The sequence below is a fragment of the Micromesistius poutassou genome (genome assembly GCF_964030765.1).
Source record: "Micromesistius poutassou genome assembly, chromosome: 2".
Lineage (NCBI taxonomy): Eukaryota > Metazoa > Chordata > Actinopteri > Gadiformes > Gadidae > Micromesistius > Micromesistius poutassou.
Window position 1 is genome coordinate 9,636,130 of NC_140272.1, and position 12,510 is coordinate 9,648,639.

Below are 12,510 nucleotides of genomic sequence, written 5' to 3' on the forward strand. Positions count from 1 at the left end.
AAATCAAATAGTAAATAATAATCAAATAAATGGGCACATAAGGCAGCTGGAAAGCTTAACTTCAGGTAATACAACTGTAAAAGGCAATTTTGTGTAATTATAATTAAAGGGATATTACACCCTGTTACATGTGCAACAGGTTAAGCCATCACCACACACACACAAACATATGTCAGTGAATTTGTCCCAATAATAGCTGACATATATCTGCCATTTTTAAAATAAACTACACTGAAATGATAAATCTTAAATCTTACATTAAACAGCACTTGCCAGAAAAGGGAACCGTTCAGCAGAACAGGGACCGCAGCGAGAGGCAGGATACAGAGCATGCTTTCATTTCGTTGGGTCACAGTCGGTCAGAGCTGTCAGAGGGTGTTGCCTCTGACAGTCCTCTTCCTGACATTCAAATACGTGACTTGATTCAGACGAGTTGGAAACGCGTTCACCTTATTGACCAGAGCAGAACCGTTCAAAACGCGCCTGCCCGGCACCGTGCGCACTCCCAGAGAAGAGCCGCTCTCCAACAACCTCAGCTCGACTGTGCACCTCCTCGGTACAGCCTAGCCGGTGTTCGACAGACTCCTCTAGTTGACTGTACACCTCCTCCCCTGCTACCGGGAGGGACATTGGGAACGATAACACAAATGACTATCAAACTACTTCATTAGGCTCTTCTAGCGCGTGTGTGTATGCGGAAGTTTTAAGAGCCCTTCTACTTTAAAGGTAGGTTTAAAGCTCGACTGGACTGTCTCACTAACACTTGTCCTATCGTATAGTGGAATTCAATTATTTGAGATGTGCAGCCTGGTAAATCAAATTTCCATAGCTGATGAATATGCAAATACTGAAACAATTTATTTAGGACAATCTCATTTGTTAACCTTATTCATTTAAAGTAACCTCCCCTCTGTTGTGGAACATCGCCTTTTCATTGTAAAAGGGAACGCAAGACAATTGGATACGATGAGTATTGGATGATGATGTTAATGGAGAACCTTTATCAGGTTTCTGAGAAGGAGAGATGGAGATGTTCTCGATTACGCAGCGAGTAAATTAAACAGATCAGGATGGGCAGCAGACACACTGAACAAAAAATATATAATCACAGAACCAGGACTATTCCTGTATGGCCTACATAACACAAGGAAACCAACACACATTACTGGCAGTACAACAACATACAAAGCACGTCCTTCTGGTTTGGCCAGTCTCTACAGAGGGAGTTTGTCCTACTCAGCCTTAAGGTGATGAGTTACTGGTGTTGGTTGAGTTTGTCTTACTGATAGCTGCAGCCTTTAGGTCATTGGTTCTTAAAGTGCGGCCCGCAGAAACATTCCTGGCAGCCCGCAATGACATACAGATGTAAGTAAAAAAAAAAAAAAAAAAAAAATCTATATTATTTTTTTTTTGTCTGTTCTAAATAAGTTTTTATTCTGAAATGCACACAGGACTGTTATATCCCAAATTCGACTGTATAGGGCAGAGAACCCCAGGGATTGTGTGTTAGTTAAAATGTTTCTCAAGGTTTTCTAAAGTTGTGCCAGGTTTTGCCTAATTTGATATTTAAAATGTGCTTATACTGGATGCAGACCAATACATGCAACTGTAGAGATGCAACCTGGTAATTAAAATTAATACAAATGGGATTTTTTTTGTTTTATGAATTAATTAATTATTAATTAATTAATTTGGTGGCCCTCAGTCAAAAAAATTTTTTTTCAGCTGTCAAAACTTTGAGAACCCCTGCTTTAGGTGATGAGTTACTGGTGTTAGTCTAGTTTCTCCTACTGATACAGGCTTAAGGATACAGGCTTGATGAGTTATTGGTGTTAGTCTAGTTTGTCCTACTGATGTAGCCTTGATGAGTTATTGGCGTTAGTCTAGTTTCTCCTACTGATGTAGCCATACTGTGCGTTCACACCAAAAGACACACTTTTCGTCTGTTCGCGCGAACAGGCGAATGTTGCCGTGCAACAAATCTAAATCTGTCGCTGTGCATAATGTGTGCATTGAAACGTGTCACGGGGCGAATTTTGTCGCGGAGCGTTTTGCCCGCCAACGGTCCTTCATGTCAATTCATTCTCATCAACCATGGCCTAAAGTGATGAGTTACTGGTTGTAAGTCTAGTCTGTCCTATCGACCAAATCGTCCACAACCTGCAGGCCCTTCACTGGCTACCAATCACACATGGCATTGACAACACAATAGCCCTGCTCACCTTCAACACTGTCTACCAAGATGCTCTCACCTACCTCAAAGACCTACAACTCCTCAAATCCTTCCAGACCCTCAGATCTGCAAGCTGCCACATGGCCTCCATCCCACACACAAACAGAAGACCTGGGAAACCTCACCTTCTGTGAGGCTGTCCCCCTCATCTGGAACTCCCTGCTGAACCACCTGAGGCAGCACCAGACCCTCTCTGTGTTCAAACCTGGACTTTAACTCACCTGAAACATCCGGCTTTCAATCTTGCCAATTGTGCAAAACAAAGACATTTTTTATTAAGTTGCTCACTCACCTCAAAATCTGAAATGTGGCGGATTGTATAGCAGAAATATAGCCGCAATCAGAAATGTGGCTATAATTGTTTAACTTTTCTATTAAGCTGCTTGTTTTCTATTTGATAGTCTCTACCTGAAATAAGTGGTCACTTGACTTCTATTCATTCATGTTAGATTAATTAATCGTCATTAATGTTGGAAATCAACACGGGTATAACCCCTGTTACAATCATCCCCGGTCTCAAAAAGATTAGGGATTGCACACATGGATAAATTCCTTTTGTTTGACCTTCATTTAACCAGGCAGAACACATAAACATTCAAATCTGTTTTGCACATGTGGTCCTTCCAAGAGGGTACACCCGCACACAGCAAAATACAAGCAAATTACATACAGAACATTTAGCTTTCCACAGAAGACCAAAAAGAACATTTCAAGATTCAAGAGCAATGAAAAACAACAATCGCATGTGCTTTATGTTCTAAAACCTTCCCCAGGTTTTGGTCTCATTCTAAAAAAGTGAAAATGTTCTCACAACACAGACATGTAAACCATGTAAACCAACAGGTTCAGACTGAGAAAGAGCAGTTCCTCGTGGTAACGACTCAGTGTTTCTGTCTCCTCAGGGTGCAGCGATGTCCCGTCAGTTGGAGGCCAGGCAGCCGGGACCAACTAAGCGCCTCAGCTCATTATTTGTTTCTTTACAGGAGAAGCTCTCAAGAGACCGTAAGATCATAAGAATACCTTTTTAACCGCAATAGTTATCCATGAAGAGCCTGACCAAAATAGATTTCATTAGATGTGTGTACATGGGGAAAAGTGATCTACATTATAATGTTGGCCAAATAGGACTGTATACTAGTCTTTTAAATGGAATTCTCTGGAATGCCAGAAGAAGTAGCAGTTTAACACAGTTATTCTCTAGTCAACTGTGCTAATTTGTAATATTATTTTGATTGATATTGTTTCCCAAATGAAATACACAATCAACATCAGTTTATTTTAAATGATTTATTCAGGGAAAAGGTTTTGGGCTTTTGCAGTCCTGCAACAAATTACAAAAAAAGTAAATCTTAGTAAAAACAAGTAAAAAATCCAAAATATATAAATATAAATTAAAAAAATGCAAAAATAAAATAGAAAGTGACAATAATAAATACTTAACATTTTGTTCCTCAAAAATGTCCATTGAGATAGCTCTGAATTTGTGAGAAGATACAAGTGAATTATAATAAACCATTTAAAGCAAATGGTGTAAATATACTGAAGGCGAGATGAGGTTTCAAGAGTAATTTTATCTGGGAAAGTGCAATAGAATCTAGAATCTAGTAGCTCTGTAGCACCATACGCAGCAGTTCCTTTTAAAGTATACACCAGCAACTCTAAGCCGGTACTGAATGTATGCATATTCTGTATGTACCAGGAGCAGACAGAGTCTCAACACATGCCTGCCAACCTGAAGGGACCCAGGCAGGGAGCCCAGCTCCCAACCACTTCTTTGAGTTCCTCGTAGTGGTCAGTCTACAGCAGAAGACCCAAGACAGCCCCTACGAACCACTCGTAATCTATCAGTTCCCTAAGGTGAGTCAGCGGAAGGTGCTGTAGGGAACAGAGAGTTAACCCCGAGAACGTCCCACTAGTAGTGGGCTCTCTAACCATCTGTTCTCTGTCTGCCTGGGTTTGTCACATTAACATTGATCTGCGTCGTAGGAAATAGGCATCAGTCCTCTGCAGAGGGAAGAAGAGGAGAAGTCCCTGCAGGCAATCAAGTTGTTCTGTTTCCCTGAGGGAGTCAACTGGATCCCACTCACACAATACCAAAGGTATGAAGAGTTGGAAAATATCTCAATCACATACTGAAATGCCACTTACGCAACGTTAATGTCTTTTGCAACATACATTGTGTGTTGCACAATATGTCTAAATTGCTGTTCCTCAAAGCCTTTTGAAAAGGGCAACCTTATAGATTGTGTGAACCATTAAGTCCAGTACATCCACTGTAATGTTGTTTGTGTCAATCTGCCCAATTGAACAAAAATGGAAAAATGTTACATTTTTGTTATTACTATATTAATGAACAGAAGAGTAGTAGTAGAAACTCTATTGCATTGAGGCCTTTTGCCATAAGAATAGGGGGGCATGGAACTAGTTTAATCTGTTTCTCTGCTTTTCTCTAGTGAGACCTTCTCCTTTGTTCTGACAGAGATGGACGGCAGCAGGCGGAATGGCTACTGCAGGCGGCTGTTGGTGAGTGCTGTCCTCTGTGGAAGATCTGAGTTATGACGAGGGATGTGCCATCCATATTGTTTGGTGTATTCAGACTTCGGGACCAGGTGTCAGTAGAAGCATCTCCTGATGGAGGACCCTCACAGCGCATGGCGCTGGCGCTGTGAGGGTGGAACACCAGCCAACAATGGTGGAACACCAGCCAACAATGACCATTGAAGGAGTCCTGGAGCAGCTTGGTCCATTCACTCTCCCTGTTTCAGGACCAAAACATGTCTTTATCATGATTTAGTCTTTTAGCAGTAAACATCAACCTTGTTTCTCTTGGTCATGACCACTGCTCCATCCATCCCAAGGCTGGATGGAAAGCCTGGATCCTTTTCCTTGTCCACATATCTGATGAACAAAGAGATCCATATCCAACATAATACAATTATTGAAGGCCTCCATAATTTTCTACCATACTAACCACCTCCTCCTCCCCACAGAGGTTGATACAGTTGTATCATCACGGTGTTAAGAGAGATAAGCCCTCTCCTCTCCTCTCTGAGCATCACAAATGAAGGCTTAGAGAAGGCTTAGATAACGCACTTCTAGGAGGTGTGTTTCTATAGGCAAACGTTAATTCTACCGTTTTATAACTGCTTTTGATTTCTGTCTTTTGGTTCCCTTCAGCCTCTTGGAAGAGGAAAGAGACCTCCAGAGGCCTACTGCATCGTGAGCAAAGTGGCCTGCTTCGGCCTCTTCTCTAAGGTGAGCTTGCTGGTGTTCAGCAGGGCACTTTGATCAGACCTGGCCATACCCAGATAGAAAGAGAACAGATTGTAGTGTTGATAACCCAGCGCTTACTGAATGCATTCATAGTAGAAGAAGAAAACCACCAACACTTGTTCTAATCTTTTTTTGTAGATTTTTGATGAAGTGGAAAAGCGGCGAGAGAAGTCCATGGCGATGATCTACCCCTTCATGCAGAGCCTGAGAGAAGCTCCCTTCCCTGAACCTGGAGAAACCGTACAGATCAAGAGCTTCATACCTGAATCTGGCACTGAGGTAACCACGACAACCGATCACCCCCACATGCACACAGTCCAAGTCCAGAGGGACTTGGAATCATTGGTTGAAATAATGGCCTCAAACCATTTAACACAAAGTTTAAATTATTTTTTTATTTCTAGTAGCTTTTAAGTAGCTTTTGCTCACCTACTTATTGGGGTCTTGGCTGTGTCTGGGCAGGGGACACACTGTGCCCCTACTAGTCTACTGCAGCGTCAGGCCCTCAGTTTCCACCTGTCTATGGGAGATCTGGTATGATTATCATCATAATCAATGCCTAAATGTTTGTCTTACTTTATAGATAATAATGCTGACGCGGCCACTTGAATCCAGGTTGGAACATGTGGACTTTCAGATACTCTTCTGCTACCTTTCCAACCGAGAGATCTTGCAGGTCTTCGCTTCCACCCTAATGGAGCGACGCATTGTTTTCATCGCTGAAGAACTTGGGTATTTATACAAGCCATATCAATATGTGTTATCATTTTGGTTAAAGCCAAGTGGACACTAACTTTAAGAGTAATCTGTTAATTGCTCTGACATTGCAGTGTTGTTTTTTACTGGATGTGGCCTAAGAATTGCTATTATTTAAAAATCAAAATAAATAATAATAATAAATCAATGATATAAATCCCAAGGCAGGATTGTGTGTAGTAACCATGAGCCTGGTGTTCAGCACCTTATCAAAGGTCCTCCACGCCGTGGCGGCTCTGCTCAGCCCCTTCACCTGGCAGCACACCTTCATCTCCACCGTGCCCAGAGTGCTCATGGAGGTGCTCATGGCTCCCACTCCCTACCTGCTGGGGGTGCACAAGAACATGCTGGACAGTGTCTTTGACAAGGATGATGTGGAAGATGTAAGTTTATACTTTGTAGTGGTATGTATTTCTCTGTATATGAGAGTAGCTTAGCCCTCTGAGGACTCTCATGTTGCCCTCAGATGCTGATTGTGGATTTGTCGTCCAAAGAAAAGGAACGATTTGTGTCATGTGTAAGTAAAAGAATACAAATCAGTTTATTCGGTAGCCAACCATCCCATGTTTGATTGGACATTGATAAAAGGCCACCTTCTCGTCCTCAGGTCGGAGATGAGGACTCAATACTCCCCGAGACACTCCAAAACGAGCTCCTTGAAGCCCTCTGTGCCAAGAAAGACCATTCCAGTAAGTCAATGTAATTTCCCTTTTCCCAAACATTCTCTTGCACATACTTCACTAACTGCCCAGCTCCTCAGAAGCTATTGAACGTTATTCTACTTTGTTTAAGAATGCTTGATTCTGATTGGCTGGGAGGAGGGCATTAACGTGGCAGGTTGCCCGCTGACTTGTCGGTTGTACTTGCTGCTGACTGAGCACAGCGTCATCAAATAGTAGATCAATACACCGCTTGCATTTTTTTTCTATCACAGAAATGTCAAATTGTCATTGTAAAATGTCATTGTAAAAATAAACCTTCTTTAAAAAGTTTCTAAAATGTGTCGGAAATCGGAGGGTCAGTCGATACATAGTTTCGCAAGCAAGATACAATGTAGCACCTACGTTATTAAGCTAGTGATCAGATGCAGCCTGTGCATCTGTGCATTGTGTGGTTGCTATAGAAACTAATTAGCTACAGCTGAGCTAACGCTATTCACCGTAGTTCTAAAGGGGACTACTTTTTGAGGGAGATGAACTCAAACAGAGTATACATTTAATAAGCATGCAATACAAATAAGAAAAAGCATAATTATTCAAGTATTTTAATTGTTTTGTTGGCAAGCAAGAAGTAGAATAAACTGGATAATCACCTCAAGGCAGGGCAATAAACAGTTTGATATGTCCAGCTCATGGAAGGTTGGAAGGTAAAGCCCAGTTCAGACCAAAGATTTGCGACGCAACGACTTGCAACGAGACTGTTTTAGAATGTCGCAGGGGAAAAGTTGCAGCAGTGTGAACTGGTCGTCGCAAGGCGGCTGATGCCGTTGCAAGGAGTTGCAAGTAGTCGCCGAAGATTGAACATGTCAAATCGCCAGGTCCAGTTTTAGAACGCAATGATGTGACTATTTCTCTTCAGCCAATCAGGACACAGCACAGAACAATTTAGGCTTATTAAATAGGCCTATAAGTTGTAGATGCTAACGGAATTATCTTTGGTTCCAGAACAACGATTGTAGATAATGTTAGGCTTGAGCTGATTCATTGAATCCGTGACGGGCATATCAAACTGTTTATTGCCCTGCCTTGAGGTGATTATCCATTACGTGTTATAACCTTTATTTATCTGTGTCCACTATAAATATTAAAACTTGAGACATGACTTATAAGTTTGCACCTAAAGACTTGAGACTTGCACCCAACCAGCTCTGGTAAAGGCTGAGCAAGATTCTCAATTCTTCCATAGATATAAATTCAATGCTGGAACGCCACGTAAGTCAACGGTAACTGGTCCCCGGCATGGCTACTTAGCCAGGAGGGTAAACCCTCTCTTCCCGTTAAACAAGCTTAAAGAAATAGAAGGAACTCTACAGACGGAAATTACGTGAGATTGCAATGGATTTGGTGGAAAGTAATCTTCTGAGGCTTAATACACACCTTGATAGCCCTTAATAACATCATTAGTACATGATGCTTAATACACACATTGATAGCCCTTAATAACATCATTAGTACATTATGCTTAATACATACCTTAATAACATCATAAGAAGTACATTTTTAATTCACTTCAACTTATCCAGCCTCTATTATTTGTAACTTTGTAATCTTTCCTGTTCAGCTCCGGAGGAGATCAACACATTAGTCTCCGAGGCCTTTGTTTCATTCTTCGTCAAGACGGTGGGTCACTACTCAGCCCACGTAAAGCACAGCAAAAGCCATCAGCCTGGAATCTTTCAAAGGAAGACCTTCTGCAAGTCAATAGAGAACAAGTCTCACCTGCAATTTGTTACCAACTTCATTGCGACCCAGATGTTTGATGTCTTCATTCAGGAGGTAGAGAGACGACCGGCTTCCAATGAAGGTTTGTATTGCAATTAGCAACACAAATGTACAGTATGTTGAGGGTAGTGGTGTAAGCCCCCATTAAGTTACATCTCTCCAGCCCTCTGGCACGTCTCCATCACTAGAGGAACTTCTCCCATATGTGTCTTTCATGCTCTGTGGGCCGTCACACTGGGCTATTTCTAACCAATCCCACTAAATATAGCTCTTAAATCTTACCTACAGCAATCTATAAAACATAGTAATTATATAACTTCTTAGCTGCTCCATGAATGGAGATAAGTGCCTTTCTTTATTTGAGGCTCCCATTTCTATTTCTAGCTTTTAGCATTTTGTTTTTATAAAATTCCAAGTCAATTGAATCAATAAATGTAACTAAAATGACCACTTTAATACCCGCAACATTAACTAACTATTACATTTGTTGTTGAAGGTTTTTTCTGCAGAAAAATTGAAGAATATGAAGAGAAGAAGAAAGAGACCGACAGGAAGCGATGGAGAAGGTTTTTGGTGTAAATTGGGTCAGGAATGGAATTGTTGTCCCAGCGCACCATTGACCCGATCTGATGGCCTGTGTTGGAAGACATCGATGTTGTTAATATTCATCTGATTCTTATGTCACCATGTTGGACAGGTTTCCTAATGTGATAAGGTGACCAGGAAGTCCGGGTTAATGTGATGAAGGTGACGAGGAAGTCTGGGTTTCATAATGTGATGAAGGTGACGAGGAAGTCTGGGTTTCATAATGTGATGAAGGTGACCAGGAAGTCTGGGTTTCATAATGTGATGAAGGTGACCAAGAAGTCTGGGTTTCATAATGTGATGAAGGTGACCAAGAAGTCCGGGTTTCATAATGTAATGAAGGTGACCAAGAAGTCCGGGTTTCATAATGTGATGAAAGTGACCAAGAAGTCTGGGTTTCATAATGTGATGAAAGTGACCAAGAAGTCTGGGTTTCATAATGTGATGAAGGTGACAATGAAGACGTGGGTTGGAACAGGAATGTGTCGGTTAACGGATCATCATCATCTCTGTTAATGGCTGGCCAGGGAGGGGGAAGGGAAATAGGAGTTATTTTTAAATTATTTTTATGCTCAATCAGTCTGTTCAAGTTAAAGTAAATGAGTACTTGCTCCAAATGTACTAGATGATCAGGCTGGTTTGCTAAGGCTACATACTTAGGCAACCTTCCACATCACCAATCCGTATGCCTTTAATATGAGGGGGACCCCTTAGTCCCAATGTCCCAATGTTATGTCCCAACGAGGACGAACCAACCCGGTCGTCTGGGTCATAGCCAGGGCCATATACCTTATCAAGGGAGAGACTGCTTCTGTTCTTTTGTTATTCACATTTTCTTCATTATAATACTTGCCCCAAACCTTTGGTTAGGTGAGAAGAGGGATCGACAGCCAAGGAGCATGTCAGGAGACTGCTCCTCACCACCTACACTATAGATTTAACCTTCTTTATTGAACCTAAGTCTGTATCTTGCTGTATTACATCCTGGAATAAACCATCTATTCGACCCTTTGATCCAACCAGTCAAGCTTCCTTGATTTCCACTTCAAGAATTAATACTACAACGAGAAATAAAGAGTCTATACGAACAGTTTAGAAATAAGCAGAAATCGAACAAATACAAAGCCATAACCTTATCCATAAGGGATAAGGGTCAGCCTGGTCTGGAGGGTAAACTGTGTGCGTGTTTGCAGCTTTGGCTAAGTTAAAATTAATTATGTAAATAAATACAAAGTCTTTGAGCCTTGTTCAATCTATTGATTCACTTGTTTAGCAAAATTATATAAAAATTTTTGATTGAGTGATGATTTATTGATCAGCTCTGAAAACAAGATTTGTACTACACAAGTTGCAAAACATTGGATCCGTCAATTTTCTATGCTACCAAACAGTGACGAACTGGGAGCAAAAAACGGCCCGGGCATTTGCGCATTATAACTGGCCGCGGGTGTAATTGTTGACGGGGGGGATAGATAATGCGGGGCCGTCGTCGCGACGGTGGGGCCGCGCGATCCCAACAAGCATGCCGCTCCGTGATTGGCCGGCCCAAACGGCCCACGAGAAACCAAACGTCCCACGAGAAGCCGCGGCCCTTCTGGCATCTGCACAAATGCCAGACCGTCCAGTCCGTCACTGCTACCAAATATACCTGTGACCTGATCATTTGTTGTGCAGGTATTAGGCAGACCAGCAACTGTGATAAATGTACATTTATTTTGCAGCAATATTAGGATATTTATAATTACATTCAACTTCCCAATACAATACAGTAGTAGGTTAAATGGAATATGAACAAATTAAATCTAGTCTTTGCTGATCGCAAAGCCCTCCAGAGGGTGGTGAAGACAGCGGAGCGCATCATCGGCTGCCAGCTCCCCTCCGTGAAAGGTATCTACCACACACGTTGCCTTAAAAAATCACGGAAAATCATAAAAGACCACAGCCACCCAGGCCATAGACTGTTCACACTGCTGCCGTCTGGGAGACGTTACCGAAGCATACAGGCACGTAGGCCTACTACCAGACTGACAAACAGTTTTTACCAGTTTAACCCTGTTGATCATATTGATGACATGAACACTTCTTGTACAATGTGACGCCCCTCTGCTCCCCCTGCGGGCTGCCTGCTGTTCTCGTGGTGGCCACACGGCTTCAGGTTGCCGGCCTGCAGTGAGGAGACCAGTTAGGGACGATTGGCCTCACCTGGCGCCGGTGTAGGCATATAAGCCCTCACCCTCCTTTGCCTCTTTCTCTCTCTCTTGCGTTCAGCTTTTTCCGACACACCGCATTCCACTCCACTTACATCCGACCGACATGCATCCATACATAACTTACTTAAAACCCCTAGATAACCTTTTTTCTATTATACTTTCAATAAATATCATTTATTGTAGGCCTACTACTGAAACAGTTGTCCTGTCTCTCTTTGTGTGCCCTGAGCCGGGCGTAACAACATTCAATGTACATTACCTTAAATCCCTCTTTTTTTCTTTTGTTTACATTATTATGCTAGTGTTATATTTCTATGATGTTCTATTTTATTTATTTTTGTGATGTATAGGCCTACTCTTACTATTCCTGCCATATTTTGTGATATTTCATTATCGGCACATTCCACTTTAAATCTACAATCTATGGTATTTAATGTTTACACTCTCCATTGGATACATATGCTGCACTGGATACATCACATACATTACACATTTCACTTTATACCTATAGTATTTAATGTTTCCACTCTTCATTGGACACACATGCTGCATTGGTAGATGTTTACATGTTTATATTCTCTTTAACTATCAATAGTGTTCTTGTTTTATTATATATATTTTTTATTACGTATAGCCTACTTTTTATTTTATTATATATATTTTATTATGTTTGTTACGAGCCCACATTAAAAACGTGTGAACAACTAACATAATAACTCAAAGAAACTGATTTTCTGGAAAGAAAACGTTTTGGTTTATTTCTTTTCCATATATCGGTTTAGTTAACAGAATGAGAGGGTTGCCACAAAAACAGAAAATAAAGCAACCGCTCCCACCATAAAATAAAAGATCAAAGATCAAAAATAATACATACGGATTGAACAAATGAGTTCTGGTTTAACAAAAGAAAAATGTGACCAGCCAGCGTCTGCCATGTCGAGGGTGTGAGAGAAAAAGAGAGACAGCCATCTTGGAAGTAGGCAGGCTTATATACTTGGGAGGGCCGGCCTTT

At 41.5% G+C, this 12,510-nt stretch overlaps 1 protein-coding gene across 1 annotated transcript; it reads left to right on the forward strand.

Annotated features, from left to right (window-relative positions):
- The first annotated feature begins 444 nt into the window (after positions 1-444).
- On the forward strand, positions 445-10,277 carry dennd2db (DENN/MADD domain containing 2Db). The gene is made up of 13 exons (XM_084464700.1): positions 445-726; positions 3,136-3,235; positions 3,933-4,090; positions 4,220-4,332; positions 4,687-4,756; positions 5,411-5,488; positions 5,645-5,785; positions 6,090-6,238; positions 6,465-6,645; positions 6,729-6,779; positions 6,870-6,951; positions 8,543-8,785; positions 9,200-10,277. Exons 2-13 carry the CDS (start codon positions 3,145-3,147, stop codon positions 9,280-9,282), a joined length of 1,440 nt encoding a protein of 479 aa, XP_084320826.1. The 5' UTR covers positions 445-726; positions 3,136-3,144; the 3' UTR covers positions 9,283-10,277.
- The last annotated feature ends 2,233 nt before the right edge of the window (positions 10,278-12,510 follow it).